The 17,688-nt window shown below is 41.7% G+C and overlaps 1 protein-coding gene across 4 annotated transcripts in view; it reads right to left on the bottom strand.

Annotated features, from left to right (window-relative positions):
* Positions 1–1,098: 1,098 nt before the first annotated feature.
* Positions 1,099–17,688, bottom strand: part of sytl5 (synaptotagmin-like 5) — a 45,060-nt gene continuing 28,470 nt past the window's right edge. For 2 of the 4 annotated variants that reach the window (XM_040005414.1, XM_040005415.1), the window contains exons 4-17: positions 17,246–17,358; positions 17,024–17,120; positions 16,138–16,234; positions 15,898–15,991; positions 13,791–13,891; positions 13,087–13,176; positions 10,003–10,068; positions 8,569–8,747; positions 8,385–8,487; positions 8,096–8,257; positions 7,883–7,991; positions 5,642–5,780; positions 4,917–5,125; positions 1,099–4,286 (exon numbers count right to left, since the gene is read on the bottom strand). In XM_040005414.1, the coding sequence (XP_039861348.1) occupies positions 4,144–4,286; positions 4,917–5,125; positions 5,642–5,780; positions 7,883–7,991; positions 8,096–8,257; positions 8,385–8,487; positions 8,569–8,747; positions 10,003–10,068; positions 13,087–13,176; positions 13,791–13,891; positions 15,898–15,991; positions 16,138–16,234; positions 17,024–17,120; positions 17,246–17,358 (1,702 nt within the window). In that variant the 3' untranslated portion in view covers positions 1,099–4,143. The remainder of the gene's footprint in view (positions 4,287–4,916; positions 5,126–5,641; positions 5,781–7,882; positions 7,992–8,095; positions 8,258–8,384; positions 8,488–8,568; positions 8,748–10,002; positions 10,069–13,086; positions 13,177–13,790; positions 13,892–15,897; positions 15,992–16,137; positions 16,235–17,023; positions 17,121–17,245; positions 17,359–17,688) is intronic. The other 2 variants (XM_040005416.1, XM_040005417.1) reach the window with 2 other exon arrangements.

Below are 17,688 nucleotides of genomic sequence, written 5' to 3'. Positions count from 1 at the left end.
AGGGGTCACTCAGCAGCCACGAAGCAGAAGCCGGGGGGGGGTTGCAGTGACGTGCCCGTGAGCTCCGCCGGCAGCCAGCTGTGCCAGAGTGACCAAGTCCCAGGCCGATGGCCCACTCCCGAAGAGGCCCGAGCGAGCCCCAGGCTCCAGGCCCTGACAAGCAGCCACCAGGAGTGAGCCGGTGGGTACCTGGACGCCCATCCCCGGACACAAAGAACCACCAATGCACCGATGTCTGAGGGCGTCGGCCACTGGCAGGGGGAGTGGTGGGGGGAGATAGGCCTCCATACCTTGGAGGGCCTGAGATGTCCCCAGAGAGGTGGCGTCTGATACCAGACCTGACATAAAGACACAGACAAACAGGCACACACAGATACAAACATCCATTCCCACCCTCATGCTCTCATATGCAATTACTCAGCACTCCCCCAAAGTGGAGACAGACATAAATAGACACTGTATACACAATCACACTCCCCAAGCGTACTCTATACCCCAGGTCTAGGTACCCTTGCCCCTGGAGGGGGAAACTGCACCCAGACCCAGGTATGGGGATATTTTTCCACTTTCTAGGTGACCTTAAGGTCACAGAATTAAACCTGTTACGATGTTGAGCTCTTTATTGGATATGTTGTTTGATAGCTGCATGTACAGAAGCATTCTGAAAATAGTCTGTGTTCAACAAGTGTTTATAAAGTCCAGTGTGAAGTTTCCAGGTCATCTGCTGGTGTTGGTTGAACGTGATAAAACACAGTGGATGAAAATCGATGCAGCCATCAAAAAGGAGATTGGAAAGCACTTCATGCTTCCAGATGTACGTAGATGCTGATTTCCCTTTCAAACAGGTCTTATCATCCCACAGTGCCTAAACTGCCAAAAAATGGTTTGCTGACCATATTGCCATTGCACTTGATTGACCAAACTCACCTGAACCAGATCTCAGGAAACACGTAAGCAGTGCCACAAGCCGAGTGCCTCCATGGCACACTGCACTGATGCAGGAATCTGCGGTAAAATGAGTCAAACAATGACTGAACGTATAAATGAACACGTTTTTAAGACTGAGCCAAAGTAAAATCAAGACTAAAATGCGTACAGTGTATGGAAAGAGTGTTTAATTCAAAATATTCTCATAACACATTTGGGATGAAACAGGCTTTCAAACAGTGAATCTGATGCATGGAAACCAGACAACAGCGAGTACATGCTGTACATCAAGAGTTTTCTCAGTAATTGGGTATTGCACGACTTGTCATGTATGCTGGACAGTTAACACATGTATTATTACTATAACTAGGTGTCAAACTGGGAGCTGAGAGCGGACGGTTTTCAGAGGACAAGCAGACAAAATTGGCATTCCACATAAAGAATTGCTCTACGGAGTTTATCTTGAGATGAGTTTTTGTTAACTGTGCGTTTCATCGTATGACGGTGGACCACAGAGCTCTGGGCGACAGGGGCAAGGTCACCGACTGTCACTGGCTCATTACTGAGATGGAGGCGCTCGCCTCAGTGCTGACTCACTCTTAGCAAACAGCCTCCTTCTCAGGGGTTGCTGGGAACGCACTTCAAATAACTGTTTTCTAGGAGTAAAGTGACAATGTCAGTGCTTTATATAATCTTTTCTTTTTCTCTAATACCATGCATTTTCTATTATCACACTGATACAGTGTTAAGCAGTTTACATCAAAGCTAGTCTAAGCTGGGTAATCTGTAATTATTTAGTCAATCAAAACAAAAAAAACAAAACAAAGCAATTTTTTTTTTCCTACTCAAAGAATAGGACTACGTCAGGTTTGGACTACAAAACAGCAGAAAGGTGTCAGGGGTTGGGGTAGAAAACAAGCATTGTGCGCATCACACAGGTCATGAAAGAATGCAAACTACTGGCTTGTGACATTTTCCAATCATGTTACATCTGCGGTTTTGTTCGTGCGACAATGTAGGGTCAAGTGAATAAGGCCCGAGTCACACAGCCATAGAGACTGATGGCACTTACCAGTTGACAGCAAAAATCCTTGACCTGTTTAAAAACATGTATTTGTGTTTGTTGCCTTGGTTGCTAGCAGACTGTTCAGGTTGTAGTTATTGTCAGAGACGCGCCAGCTACTCACTGAGTGGTAGCGCCATTGTGAAAAGTGCGATAATAACCACAACAGTTGCACCTTTGACTTTTACTTTTAAAGGTGAAGGTTCTGGGTTTTCCATTTGCCTTGCATTTTCTAAAGTTTATTTAGCACTTCGCTAGTTGTTAATGAGTGTTTCTAGGCAAGAAGGCATCTTTCACACAAATTACAGCCAAACTTGACACCCTGCTAACAGCCAAGGCAATTGCAAGGTTTTTGGTGCAGCAGCCTCTTTGAGACTTTACCCAGCAACATCCAGAAACCACTTGCAAACCAGTTGGGGAATACAGATTTTACTCATGACTGGTGGTTGCATGACATTCAATATGACGGACAACTCAAGCAATGTGCACAAATTACCTCTATTACTGGTCAAATAATTTCAGTCTATAACGGCGTAATCTCAAAGGCCATAGTGTCGTCTGAACCTAGCATAAAGCTGCATACACACAGGGAGCGATTTGCTTGACCCATCCTTTTGGTAAACGACGCATAAATTCCAGGGTAAGGGTTAGGGTTATATGTGGTTACTAGTTAACCCTCTAATTTACTTAGTACTTGCTTAAGCCACTTGCCTTGAAGTTGAGAAAAGCTTGTCTCAGTACCCATCAACTTTGTGGCAGTGTTTTCCCCCTCCTCCACCCATGGTAGCTTAAAGTTGCCAAATGTCATTGACTTGCTGTAGCATTTTACTGCAAACCGCTTCCCGTGCAGATGCACTTTAAAAGGACAACAGCCATGCAAGGAGCAAACCTAAATGCTACAGTTAGCATACCAATAGTGTGATGTTTAGCTTTACTGTGTTAGCATGCTAACATTTGAAAATTAGCACTTTGTTCTGACCAGATGGGGGCACTAAACAAATGTTCAGATTGCAAGAGTTATTAAAAGAGAATTCTAAGAGGGTTATGAATGCCATAACATTTTGTTCACACAATTTATAGGTTGAAGATATTGTATTCAAAATTCAAATGCGACCATTGAGCGGCTGATTGAGAAAGTTGGGTTCACTAGGATGCGCCAACCAGGAACTATTCATGATTCACCAGCACAGCAGTTTTGAACACTGATATAACCACTTTACAGGATAAGTGAAACCTTCCTCCAGCAGGCAAAGCCCAAGGGAATATTAGGGAATCATTATCATCCTGAGGGTACATCCTATGGGGACAATGAACGTACAGGATTCACAACATCCTTCTATTGCTATACTATCCATGGAAAAATTACCCAGCTACACCCAGCTTCTCAAAAGTGACTTTTTTCCTGCTCTTCTATTTTAATGTCAACTAAGTAAATTTCATTTGATTTCTCATTTTATTAAATTATATGTATGCATATGTAATTTAAATCTCTCAAAGTGTTCTGTTGCTAATCTCTTCCTTAATCTAAAAGAAAGCCTTTGAAGAAGTAAATTCAAGTGAAAGTACTTCTTGAGTACTTGAGCAGCACAGTAGTAAGAGTGAGTCACTTTCTACACCTGTACGCAGCTGTTTGAGGGGATGAACTCAACATCCCATGTGCTTCAAAACAGGATTCAGCTTTGCTGTTTATAAGGGGAGTGTTCACATTTATTTATAACTGATCGGTGCCTCGTCTAATGCCTTGTGAATGGTCTCCAGCAGCTACATGCAGAAATGACTCACAGAGACACAGGCGGACATATTGGGAGTCACCCTGTGCTTATTCAGAAGGTACAGTATGTTAAATACAGCACTTGGTTTTCCATAAACAGCAGTGTTTGGTCAAGACTAGATGCTTTTGAGGGCTGAGGGGCACATGTGAATGAATTTGTAAGGCATGACTGGCTCCTGTGGATGGGAGAAGGGATCTGAAGAGAAAAGAAGCAGGGAGAGGCATGAGCTTTGTCCCTATTCTGAGTCCTGACCCCTTCACTGCCTTCTTTTTTTACCCCTTGACCGCTCCGCTTTTCTAGCTCCTCCTCACACCTTCAGACGACTTCTTTCCCTTCTCCCTTCCAGTCTCAGTCTTTTCTCTAGCTGTGCTTCGTTTGGGTTCATGTATTGTGCTTGCACATGCTGGATCGCAGCATCAGAGTGCACTCATGAGGGACTTCAGGATTTTCAATCATTCGTTGCCACAGCCGCTTTTCCTCCCCATACGAGTCCATCCAGTCGACCTCCTTCCCATAGCTTTCCCCTGATGGGAGCAGAGAGAAACACACACATTTGTTTTACTTTGTTAGAACTAGACAGCCCACAGTTAATAGGATTTCCATATGCTTTATGATTTTTGCTTAATGTGCAAACCGTGCATGTGCTTGAAGAGAACTACTAGAGTAAGGTTTGCATGAGGCAGTTTTCTTTTCCTCATACACCAATAATGCCTGTCCTTATTTTTGTACAGACATATGGATGTTTACATTTAATTCGAGCAGAGTTTAAAATAGTGATGTCAGTATATGTGGAAATAATGCCTGTGACTCTAATCTCGGACATAGTCCGAAAAACAAAAAAGTCTATTTATAAGTGTGGGAAATCTAAAATGTAGGCTGAAGTGTGAAAATGTCTGTTACACTGTGGATGTGACAGGACTGTAGCAAAATTACGAATAAATATAAATAAGTCTGACTTTGGCTCACAGGAAAATTAAAATTAATGTGATAAATAAAAGCATCCATTCAAGCAGATATACAACATATGAGTTGTTTAAAAAATAATAAAACATTTTCTGCAACATTTTGACTGTAACAGAAAAAATATATGGAAATTTCTTCTCTCATAACACTGGCTAACCAGATTATTTTGTTTTCCTGCCACACAGTCTTACCTGTGCCAGCTCCCAGCCTCACCCCTCCCAGGAAGACGTTGCTGGACACAGTTTCTTTGTCCCACACAGTCAGCTCCAGGCAGACGTTGTTGAGGTCTCCCGGCTGCAGGCCGCAGTAGGTGAAGGTGTGGTTCCACTGTGGGTTCACGGTGTGTCGCTCCACCACGGTCTTGTGCTTGGTTGACTTGTTGCTATCAGGGAGGAGGTATCTAAGAAAAAGGATAGAAGTTACTTAGCATATACTCAAGCTGTGTTTTTTAAGAAATCACAATTTAGTCCACTATCATTCATTTTCCATACTGCATCAATATACTGGTAGGGGAAAATGGTATAAATAAATAAATAAATAAAATTCGGTCACTGAAAAGAAATCAGAGGACGACAAAAAAAAGACATGAGATGCTCCAAGAGATGCAAGGCTGACCCAAAGAGATGAAACTGCTTCAGAAGTAGTAAAAAAGTGACTACAGAGGTAGAAAAATTAGTCCTGTTGTCTCAAACTCTGTCCATGTAACTTCATGATTTGGATTTACAACTAGTGCCAGATTTTAAACTGAAGAATAACACACTGTAAATGCCAAAATAGATTACATTTTCTGAAATGAGACGTCAAATATCATTTAGATCATTTACATTTGTAAGTTATATGTGTGCTTCATAAAAGCTGTGCCTACTCTGACGTAAAACCTCATTACCTCATTCAAATTCATAAACCAGTGTCTCACCCTTTCACAAAAGGATCCGAGTAGCCTCCAGACTTGACAGCAGTGAGATTTTTGGCTCCTTTGACCAGCAGCTCAACCATGCCCCCTTCAGGCAGAGTTAAAGGGCTCGTCTTTTTGCCCTTCAGAAAACTCTTTTTCACTGCATTGGTAGGAAAAGCAGACAAATGAATCCATGTGCAAGCGCAAGTTTATATATGTAACATTAGATACAAAATTAAATAAAATCAGTCATAACAGTAAGAAAGAGATATCAATGACCTGTGCACACTGACTTACACAAAAAAAATCAATAAATAAATGGCACCTTTATGCAGAATCAATAAAGGCATTAAGTTCAATAATATCTATCCCTACTAGCTACAAAGTAGTGGCTCATGCTTTTTAAAGCATATGGCCCTTCATGTTTTATTTATTCAGGAATTTCAGGATACAAATTTAATTCATGCAAACCACAGCAATGAAAACCATGCAGCCACATGTCACACATGACCACGTCAGTTACCATAGTTACATGCTTTATTATTATAAATATAAGCCAGCAAAGAGCAAAAGTTTCACAAAGGAAGTGTTTCGTATCTCTTCTGAGATGTGGTCAGTGAAAGATGATGGAAGCCTCAATTTAAACCCACCTTTAAAATGAAGACCTATGTTAACCAGTTTTTATGTTACTTAGTGTGATGAAATCCACACGAGCATAGCTTGCATAATTAAAGTTTTGCATTTGAAATAAATTAGATGTTGTGAAATTAAAATGATACAATGCTTTTATAAGACATTACAGGAGCATAAATTACAAATGGGCCTCTTTATCTGTTGGTAGGTGGCTGCTAGGCAACATGATGACACTCCACGATATAGATGAGTACCTTCAGGAGCCTAAGATGTACCTGGTTGCAAGCAAACAGATGTTGTGTACTGTAGTGATAAAATCTGGTGGTCAGGTGGTCATCTTATCAGGATTTTCACAAGAAAAGAACACACTAATCCCCCCCAAAAAGTCTCAGCTATAGCAGCTATTGTGCACATTGGACTTTAGCCCCTAGTTTAGAGCTGTGATTTAGCCCACCGCATTCCTTCCTTCTCAGATTTACCAGACCTGATCCATACATGCATCTGGTTAAGACAAGTATTAGTTTTGGAGAGTGTGTGTGTGTGTGTGTGTGTGTGTGTGTGTGTGTGTGTGTGTGTGTGTGTGTGTGTGTGTGTGTGTGTGTGTGTGTGTGTGTGTACACATCTGTATGATTAAAAAGGGTCATATAGAAAAAAAAATATCAAAGAATTTCCTTCAGCCCTGACCCCTGTGACAATCCTCTGCTTGCACCAACCTTAACAACACCACTTGCTCTACAAAACCATGCAGTGCTTTATAGATGTCTAGAAATATTTTTCACTAGTCACAAACAGGAGGTCAGTTTCTGTTTTCTAATCATTTGGGCAGCAGTCGAGCAGTCGCGCTGCAGTAATTGGGGATAAAAACCAGGGAACGTCTGAAAGTAGCGAAAAACAATGTTTTCAGGTCAGACGGGGATAAGAAGGATTTTATTTAGATCCAAGAGGGTTGGGCAAATATATATTTATCCTCATTAGCAAATCAACAACTCACTGGTAGGTCACTCATTATCACAAACTCATGTTGTGCAGTCAAACATTATTCAGACCCTCAGAACTTCAAAGTTTTAAATATAAAAAACATGTTAAAGCTAAAATTTTGAGATTTTGTGGTTTAAAATGTCACCAATAAGGAGCAAAGAAGAAGAAGAATAACTCTGTTGATCCCCGAGGGAAATTCAAATGTCTGACAGCTCATCTGCGGTTTGTATGAGAACTGAAACCCTGATGGCTGTGGGTGCGAATGATTTTCTATATCTTGCTGTTTTACAACAGAGAGAGCAGAGTCTTCCAGTACTGATGGTTTTTTGTTTCATAAAGGTGTTGTAAAGGAGGAGATCAAAGTTATTTAGGATGGCTTCTAACGTCTTTCGTGTGCATCTTTCCACCACCTCCCCCAGCATGTCCAGTCTGGCTCCGATTACAGAGCTAGCTTTCTTCACTAGTTTGTCCAGTCTCCTTGCATCCTTGTTTCTGATGCTGCACTCTCAGCAGACTGCTGCATAGAACAGCACACTTGCCAACACAGACTGACAGAACATCTGCAGCAATGTACTCCAGATGTCAAGAAATCTTATTATATACAGTATATCATACTGTAAAGTTTAATGGTGATGACAGCCATGAATATACCTTGTACTTGGTCCGCAGTCGGTGTGACGTTCTTTCCTTCAGGGATGTACTTCAACACAACAGTTAGTTCTCCTTTATACTGGAGCATTGCGTCTATACTGCCCTCCACCTACACACACACACACACACACACACACACACACAAATAAACCAGATGCTCATATTTATACGAGGTAGCTGAAAAACACTATATGTGCTGATTCAGGCTGCCACCTTGGGCTGCAGTGTGTACCACTCCTCTATGTGGGAATCGAATTTCCAGGCGTCAAAGGCCAGCTCCACTTCTCCCAGGAAGCTGTTGCGTCCAAACCGGTCGTGGTGCCATATGGACACCTGCAGGGTTCGTGTCTCCAGCTGCGAGTGGCTGATCACATACTGAGAGAGAGGAAGTTCCAAAAAAAAAAAAAAAATCCCACAAGAGAAGATCAACTGAATGTCGTTTTATGATGTAACGTATTAATTCATTGCTCTCTAGCTCTCGTTGAGTTTTCCTCTCACACACCCGCAGAGTCTCGTTGAAAACAGGGTTAATGGTGTTGGCCTTGATGCTCGTCTTCCTCTTGCTCTGTCGGGACTTATCTGGCAACAGGTAAGTCTTCACATACCTGCCACAAGAACACACAGCAGGTTATAACGGAGTCCTCTTACGCCATTGTGTGTGTGAGCGTGCGTGCGTGCTGTCTTACGCATCTGTGCGCTGCCTCCTCTCATCTCCTACTGCCAGGTTGTGACATTCTTTCACAAGGACACTGAGAGCGCCGGTCTTGTAGCTGTAGCTGACATTGAGCAGGATCTCGCCGCTCACCTTTGCGTTGCCATAGTCACCGGTCTCGCTGTACATGCTCATCGTGCTGTTTATACTGCTCTACGAGGCCAAGGTGAGAGATAAAGGCGTAGATATGAGACGGCGACGATAAAGGAGGGGAGAAGGGAGACAGGGGAGCATGTGACGCAAGAGAAGTGATGAAATACAGTGGAAACAAAACACGATGAACAAAAGAGGAGGAAAATCTGCACAATGTTCAGACTGAGGCTCACGTCAATCATTGCTGTCACTGGAAGTTTGAGGGAAGTGCAAAACGTGAAGCTTTCAGGGGGTATAAATGAGAAAAAGCATTTATATTCTGTCTGGAAATGTCAAGACATATGAAAGGATGCGTGACATGTAGCAGCGTGTAGACTTTGTAGAATTTGTCACTTGGCCAATCTTTTAGAAGTTTAACCGGCATTTGTTGCCATTTTTGGAAATTTCAAAGACTGAACATTAAAGATGTCGAGTCCACAGTCACATCAGACCTGTGAATGCAGCAAACTGTGTCAACTGAGAGCCTAGAGAGATGTGACTTTGCTTGAAGAACACTTGTTGCTGTTGGTCATCAGCTTAAATAGTCAGATCCACAGGGTTATAACTGCCATAGAAATTAGGTCTGCTCCATCAAATAAAAGCCACATTAGCAAACATGTAATATAATAAAAGTGAACTTTTTTTTTAAAGTTAATAAACGGTAAAATTCTGACTTGGGTGGCTGCTCCTCCTGAATTTTCACTGGTTGCCCATCAAATTAAACAGTAACATTTTTATGCCACATTCACCACCACAATTTTTTCCCTCACACTGAACTCTTGCCAAACCTATTTCTCTGAGGAAAAAAACATCTTTGCAATCACAGCAGGTAATTATGTCTGGAACATTTCTTTAAAAGCATGACTGCTGTAGCTCCAGACAGGATAAAACTGGCATAATCCACTGATAATAATATTGCTGTCCAGGGAGCAAAAGACTCCAGAAGCCAGAATTGAGCCACGTTGGCTCTCTCACCCCACCTCTACTGTAAAGTCTTACTCATTTATTTCCTGCAGGAAGTCAGCATGACAAATGGCTTTGTTAAATGCAAGGGGCACTAAATTAAAGCACCAACACAAAAAAGGAAAAGTATGAGCAAAACCATGCAGTGAGCATGCAGTTACACTCAGAATATCATCTTATGGTATATTCATGAAAATTCTCTATATATTATTGAAACCTGCATGTAATATTTAGGTTCTGGTGCTTTGCTACGGCACCTTTACTGTGTGAATGTGCAATAAAAGCATGCACAACTACCAAAGGAGAGGCTTACAGTCTCAGCATCTGAGTCGGGGACATTGAGGTACCCCCACCTTCTTTCTGATCCAGGAGTGGAAGACTATTTATAAAAGAGGCAGAAACATATATGAAGAAAGATAGAGGAGGAAAGAGTGAGTACTGAGCTCTCTGATGTGTTATAAATCACAGATTTACCAACTCGTCCAGCTGTGAAATCTGAAAGTATGCAATGGATAGACAGCTGCTACGAGAAAGAAATGGGACATAACCCTTTAAACTATTAACCATCTTTTGAAAAATCATTGCAGATTTAAATATTTAACTTTTCAATAACTGCTCATTAGCACTGCTCATATTAGTTTGGCTTCGTTTTAGTTGGATGTGCAGCAGACAAATCTGTAGAAGCTGTGTGATGCTATCATGTCAGCATGGACCAAACTCTCTGAGGATGTTTCCAGCACCTTGTTGAATCAAAGCAGCTCTGAAGTCAAAAGACCAGCACAGTGTACCTAATAAAGTGGCAGATGAGTGAATATCAACCATTAGAGTGAAAATAATGACAATACAAAAAAACCCTGTATTTCAGTTCTAATGAGTGCAATAACAATATTTTACTCTAATGTCCCTCAGCACTGATCAGCAGGTATCTGTGGCATACACATGTACGCACTTGGCTAGCTTTTTAGTTTGCTACAGCCATGAAAAAAACCACTACTATTTCCTTAAAAGTCTAATAAACGTATAGTTTAGTTGATATTGATGATATTTATACACATCGCCTTTACCCCCTACCTCACCAGAAAATAAAAAGGTTTCGTTAAAACCGAAAAAAAAAACATGTCATAGATCATGGGAACCATTAAATGCCTCTAATAGTAGCTCATTGTGCCTTCATTATCACAGCAGTGAATCACAGCAGTGGGCAGAGTATATTAGAGCTCGAGTCAGTGACAGCGAACTATCTGCATCACATCTCATCACCACCTTCTACTTCCATTCATACTGCCAACAGCAGCTCAGTGACTGCTACTGTAACAGAAAGATCGACTGTCAAACAGGCTGGCCATATCATCCATTTACCTACCCAGCTCTCAAACTAAACACGCTCACAAAGGAGACGAGCAGAGCGCAGTGAGTCATGAATAAGATTGTTATCTCGACATTTAAATAACTGCTTTTCTGCCAAAGTACTTTAGAGCTGGCTGTGACTGATTCCCCTGAAGAAGTTAATATGCATATCTGAATCAAGTAAATGTATGAGCAATTAAGTAGAAAAACACTATCACTTTGATATTAAATGAAACTTTGATTCATGTGCTGGTGTTGTGAGAAACCCATCGCCCCGCCTCCAGCCCCTCCACTGAGGGGATTAGAAAATTACATTTAAACAGAAAAAAAAAGAGAAAAACTTTAATAAAGAGTGTAGCGTGGATTATCCAGAGTAACGGATCTTATTATGCTCATTTCTAACTCTGTATTTGTATTCTGGAGCTTGACTACAGCAGATCTGCATGATTCACAGATAAAGAGATGCTTCTTTGTCTCAGTCTGCCTGTTAGCAGCCAGTCGGTCCGGCCTCTGTCTGAAAAACGTAACATTAGCTCCAGGCCTCAGCCCTCTCTAAGAGCCCACTCTCTCTTCTTCAGTTCAAAGGCTTTTGGTTGAAAACAGGTGGACGAAAAACAGATTCAGACCAAAGTTATTTTAAACTAAAAACTAAAACTGGATGTGAAAAAACATTTCGGTTAACTGAAAAAACAACAAAAAAAAAAGCACAAACCTTTGAAAAAAAGGTTTAAATTGGGAAAATGAAAATACAATTTAAAGGCAATATTCTTTGTTTGTAGATTCGTTAGAGTGGCAAAAACTTTATTACAATTTGCATGATGACGCTCTGATGCACGTGATTGTTGAGACTCTGGATGTCTATGAGACTGAGAGTCAACTGCTTTTAAATAGTTGTTTTTATTGTAATACCTGAAGTGATTTTCCTAAATTGTGCTCGTGACATTTTATTTCAAAAGACTAAAACCAATAAAAACTGAACTAAAACTAAACATCTTCAAACAATAAAAACGAAACTGAAATAAAAACTAAAAGGTAAAGAGAAATTTGAAAACGAATTAAAGAAAACAAACTATAATAACTCCGGTTCAGACTACACAGTAGTAGTCTGATAAAACGGTTGCTGGGCTACATGGGCTATATCAGGTAATTATGATGTCATATTCTTGCTGACAGATGACAGACGACGTATATGCTGGTGTCATCCCACACCTGTGAGATAGGTGCTATGGATCAACTGCAGTGTAAATAGACAGAGTGAGATATGGCTGTCTTGTTTTCAATAAAGCTTGAAAAAAAGAAAAACAGCTGCAGCTCGTACCTAGAGGACAGCAGAGGCTGCGCGTCTTTTAGTTTCCCTTTCCGTTTTTGGTGATTATAGTGTATCTTGTTTGGGCTTGAAATGGACAACGTGACGGACATGACGAGTGAGAAAATGCAAAAAATCTGACACCTTAGTCTCTTTATTGGAACTTTGATAAACTACACATGATTAAACAATCAGTCATCATGCCTCAGAACTCACAGGGGAGCCATTTTTATGCTAATGTCGTGTTATGAGCGCCGTTGCACTTCCACAAAACGATCATCTCGAAATGCTTCTGCAGGACTGCAGATTGAGATCATTCCTCAGAGTTCATTAGAGGCCTCACATTACTTCCATTGTTAGTTTGAAATATTGATGGGTGCAGCTTCAAATCTTAGCTTTTCATATAAACACACATCTCCACTTTTCAGTATTTACATATGGATGACATATTTCCCGCAAAGTGCACATCATAAACACACTTGCATGCCTCAAAGCAGTGACCCTTCCCTCCATACGACCACTTAGTTTACGGAAACAGGGTTAAGCTTTCCTATTACAGGAGGTGTTCGTGACACAGCTGAGTCTGTGTTTGCACAGTCAACACTGGAACGCACACATCTGAGTCACACATCTGGCGGTGAGCGCACGGTATGTGTGCATACGGAGCATAATCGTGTACCTGTTTGACCACATGGGAACTCCTATTACTATTTGATTTTGTGAGTGATCTAGCACGGGTGTTACCGTTGACACGGCGTTGCTGAGGCGTCTGCTCGTAATCTTGCTGTGGGCTGACATCAGGGCATCGATGTCCTCGTCGTCGTCAGAAAACTCCTGTGGATGACAGCGGATTCAGTCAGAAGGGAGATGACACGGGAGATGACACGCGAGAAGCCGGCCAGAGCGTCTTTGTGCTCTGTGCAGTTTTCCACGCGGCAGCTGTGTGGGTGGATGCAGGCAGCTTCCATAAATTTAATCAGACAGGACCGGACAGAGAGCGGTAATTAAATTTTCACGAGCAAAACCACACTGTGGTTGTTTTTACAATGAACAGTGCATGAATGGATGAGTAGGTAAAGAAAAAAAAAAACATTTGAGAGTTTTTCTGTTTGCTGCTCGCTGAAAAACAAACAAAGCAGCCCGACACTGACCATCACATCCTCCACCTGCTTTTGGCCTACATCTGTTTAGATGCCTGTCATGCTCTTTGAAGTGAGCTCTGAAGTGAAATTAACATTCAGTCCCACATCTGACGCATCGTGTCGAGTTCATCGGCCCACGGATCCCGAGCTTACTGTACTGTGTAACCACATCATGTATAAATGCACAACAGAGGAAAAAAAAAATCTAGGTGCGGCAATTTCCCACTCAGAGATTATGAGTTTGTTTGAAAAATCAAATGTGTGATGAGTGTGAAGGAGGAGTGGGGGTGGGATGATGGCGCTTACCGTTTCGTTGAGGCCGGGGACTGAGCGGCTTCTGACAGAGAGGGCACTGTCACTGGGTTCAGAGCCGGGAGATAACAGGTCACACTCTGATCGACTGTGATCTGATGAAGGAAGAGAGGGAAGAAGGCAAGAGAAATAAGGAAAACTGTTCTGAAGGTGCAGTGCTGTAACGTAAACACTGAGAAATATAGGCAGACAGCAGCGGACTTCTGGTCAGATTTGGAAACTTATTAACTTCCTATTTGCTCAATCGTGCCGTCTGCAGCAGATAAATCTTCTTGTTATGATGTAGGATTTCTTTTCCAACTATTTGTTGCTTTAAATTCAATTCAGTTCAATTCAGTTTTATTTATCTAGCGCCAAATCACAACAACAGTCGTCTCAAGGCGCTTATAATAACACATACAGAGGAAAAACCCAACAATCATGTGATCCCCTATGAGCAAGCACTTTAAAGACAGTGGGAAGGAAAAACTCCCTTTTAACAGGAAGAAACCTCCAGCAGAACCAGGCTCAGGGAGGGGCGGGGCCATCTGCTGCGACTGGTTGGAGTGAAATTAATTCATGTTCCTAAAATAGGTCTAAAAAACACAGTTTATTGAAAAAAACTTTTCAGAAAGATGCAAGAGACAGAGGTCCATTTAGGATCCTTGTCTTGTTGTAGAAGGCTGCTTATTTCAGTTTCACTTCTTAGCTGCATGCTATTTGCTTTCAGAGTTAAGTGACATTTGTGGAAATCCAATCTTCCTGATCCATCAGCTAAAGCAAGGTGCTTTTACTTCTCCCCTTTTCTCTCTGAACATTTGAAACCTTGGATTGCGGCCAAACAGCTCCATCTGAACTCCATGCCTCTTGCTCCCAAAGAACTTATCCCATAAAATCGTCTTGCAGATTTGTTAGACCTCAGAAGGTTGATTCCGTTCATCGTGCGCAGCGTTTTCAGTGGGAGAAACGTTTTACCACTCGCCCAGATGAGCACCGTCAACTTTCTGGGATTCTCTTACGTGGAGTATTGAGCATGCAGCAAGTCATTTCCATCTGACTTTTGTAATTAGATTGCAGGTAAAGCTTCCTTCCAGTATCTCTGCTGTGTAGACCCTGTTTGTGCTTCAGCACTTTACCATAATCCCCGCGTCAGCTAAACCTTCCTGCAGGTACTCTGCAGTCATATGAGGGGGTTATGCAGAGCCTCTCTAATTAGAAAGTGCGCATTCCCTCCGCTCACTCAATGTTTTCTTCTTTTCTCCGGATCTTGTTTTGACTTCCAAAAATATCTCCTCAAATGTTTCTAAATTAAATTCTGGAGAGTAGAAACTGAAAGCTGAGGGGTCTTTTTTCATATCTCACATCAAGTTTTTATATTTTCAGTCAGTTTCCTGGAGGAGCCCGTCGGCTGTTGAGTGCCAGCACAAAAAAAACTTTAAGAGCTCATTTCTGCGTCCTTCCTCTCTCTTTCTATGCTGGAAGAACTGCCAGGCCTGGGAACTGAGAGTGAAGCCTTTTCCAAACTATACCCTTTTGCCTTTCTCACTGCTCCTCATCTTCACCATTGGGGCTAATGTTTAGAGCTGTGGTCTGAAATGAGCCTCAGGCAGCTTAAAAAGTCTCAGAAAGAAAAATAAGCTGTGAATAGTTCTTATATAATCAGGCACAGAAAAATACTAAGACCAAAACAACTATTTTTTTACTGCTTTGATCTGACAACTGGCTTTGAGTAGAGATTCAGCTTTGTTTTAACTAAAACCCTCATCAGAACCATTTTAAAAAACCTTGATAAAGTTACAGAGCCAGCAGATAGGAGCATAGGCAAGTGCTCCGAAAGAGATGAAGAGGTTCGGCACTTCGGAGTGTGGAAGTTAATAGTGTAATTCGTGCAGATGTGACATTTTCTCCAAAAGGAAGGAATAATTTTATCTTTTGTGAGCTACAGTCTGAGTTGAAGTGGAGACGAGTGCTTTTGCATCAACCCTCAAAGGTGATGTTCTTGAAAGTGTGACTTATTTCGATAGTTTGTGAATTATCAAAATGCTTGCGTGAGAGCTATGAAGCTGTGAGACGGTGGCAGGATTCACATCACCTCGTTGTGCAGGGACAAAAATTAAAATACCTGATGAAACTGAGGGCCTGGATACAGAAATGCTCGGGCCAGAAGGTTTCTTCTCAGGTGCGCCCTCAGGGTCGTCACTCTCTGCTCCTTCAGGCTGCATTAAAAAAACAAACAAACAAACAAACAAACAAAAAAACCACGCAAACCTTTAAAATCAGTTTTTCCACCCCAAATGTAAAAACTTTCCAACTTTCCCCAGTTTTCCCAGTGCGCTGCTGTTTGTGTGCATCGATTGCTGACCCTGACCCTCCGATTAGCATCAAGATGGGACGATCTGTCCAGAGACCGGGGACGTAGGTTTTTGGATGCCATGGACTCCATACCCTCTGCACCACCCCTGAAAAAACACAGAGGTCAGCTGAATAACAGCATCTAATCCAGAGTTTAACACTGAAGGCAGTTCCAGGAATGGCAACTGTTTCAGCTTTGCTTCGTAAGCGCTTTGGATGCTGAAAATATTTCAGATTAACTTTGTTTTACTTATTGCTTGTATTCTTAAGCAAAAACAGAAAGAAAGTGACTCAAGACTTTTGCGCAGTGCTAAACAGAGATGTTCAGGACTGCATCTGTTTGCTTTATAAGTAAAGCGAGTGAGTTTAGTAACTTACTCGTGTGCTTTGCATCCTGCAGCGGAAATTTGATTTGGGCTAGTCATTGTTCCTACATCACCTCAATCAAATAAGGAGGTTGCTTTTGTCGGGTTGTGATTAAATAAAGATGTAATGGAGTAGAACCAACTTTTAGCCAACTTGGAGGTGCTGGTCTGTTAGCTTGGACAAAACTAGTTATTTCATCAAGTGATAAAATAACTGCGACTCCATGAAATGCTGAAAGTGAATCTCTATCGTCTATTGTTTATCATTTGCTCTGCTTTCTGTCTGTATGCCTCTCAGTGCTGCCTTCACATACATACACACATACATATATACATACATATGATCTTTTCTAATGCTTTCACACTGAGGTGCACACTCAACACATTGAACATTTACTCTCTGATGATTTTATCCTGTCTATGTGCTGCATGTCCTGCATGCATTAAACATTCATGTTGTTTAATTCATTAAGGTCAGTATGTGTTTGTATGAAGCTAAACAGCTGTTAAAGCTCTGTGTTATCTGCTTACCCTTTTCTCCTGGCACCATTGAGTACAGTTAATCTGTTGGATACTGCAGGCTCAGGTTTCTCCTGCTTTGAAGGGGCGGCCTTTTTTACTTCTGGGCCTTCGGGAACAAACGCATCAGCCAGTGAGTATTGAAATCAGCACATTTGCTTCTCTGTTGCACCGTTAACATGTCTTTTCAACTGTAATCATTCTGGTTTGAAGAACACAAGCAGTCGGACTCACTCAGCGGGGTGCTCAGGATCGTCTGTTTGACAACCTCACTGCTCAACTGCCCCCGCTCAAAGCGCTTAGACCTCTCCTCCAGGAACCACTCTCCGCTCGACACCTTAAGCTCCCTGTCGTACAAAGACATTAAAGGGGAATCAACACCTCAAGACAGCACATGTAGTAAAAGTAAAATCAGAGGAAACAAGAAGGAAGGAAAGTGCTCTATTCTCCCATGTCGCACATTATTTCCAAGTCTCTGAATTCTCAATTTAATCATCACAACCGACTCAAAGAACTCCGGGTAAATGAAGCAGGCAAAAATGAGAAAAACATTTGAATTTTAGCTTTGGTAATACTTTGCACATAGAAAAATATATTTCTCTGAAAGTGTTGCTGTTGCAATATTACATCTCTGCAATACTGGCCAGCGATTGCATCTCAGTCTCATTAACTAACAC

The sequence above is a fragment of the Simochromis diagramma genome, unplaced genomic scaffold (assembly GCF_900408965.1).
Source record: "Simochromis diagramma unplaced genomic scaffold, fSimDia1.1 OVJJ01000501.1, whole genome shotgun sequence".
NCBI classification, from domain to species: Eukaryota; Metazoa; Chordata; class Actinopteri; order Cichliformes; family Cichlidae; genus Simochromis; species Simochromis diagramma.
This window is presented reverse-complemented; position numbering and strand designations above follow the sequence as displayed.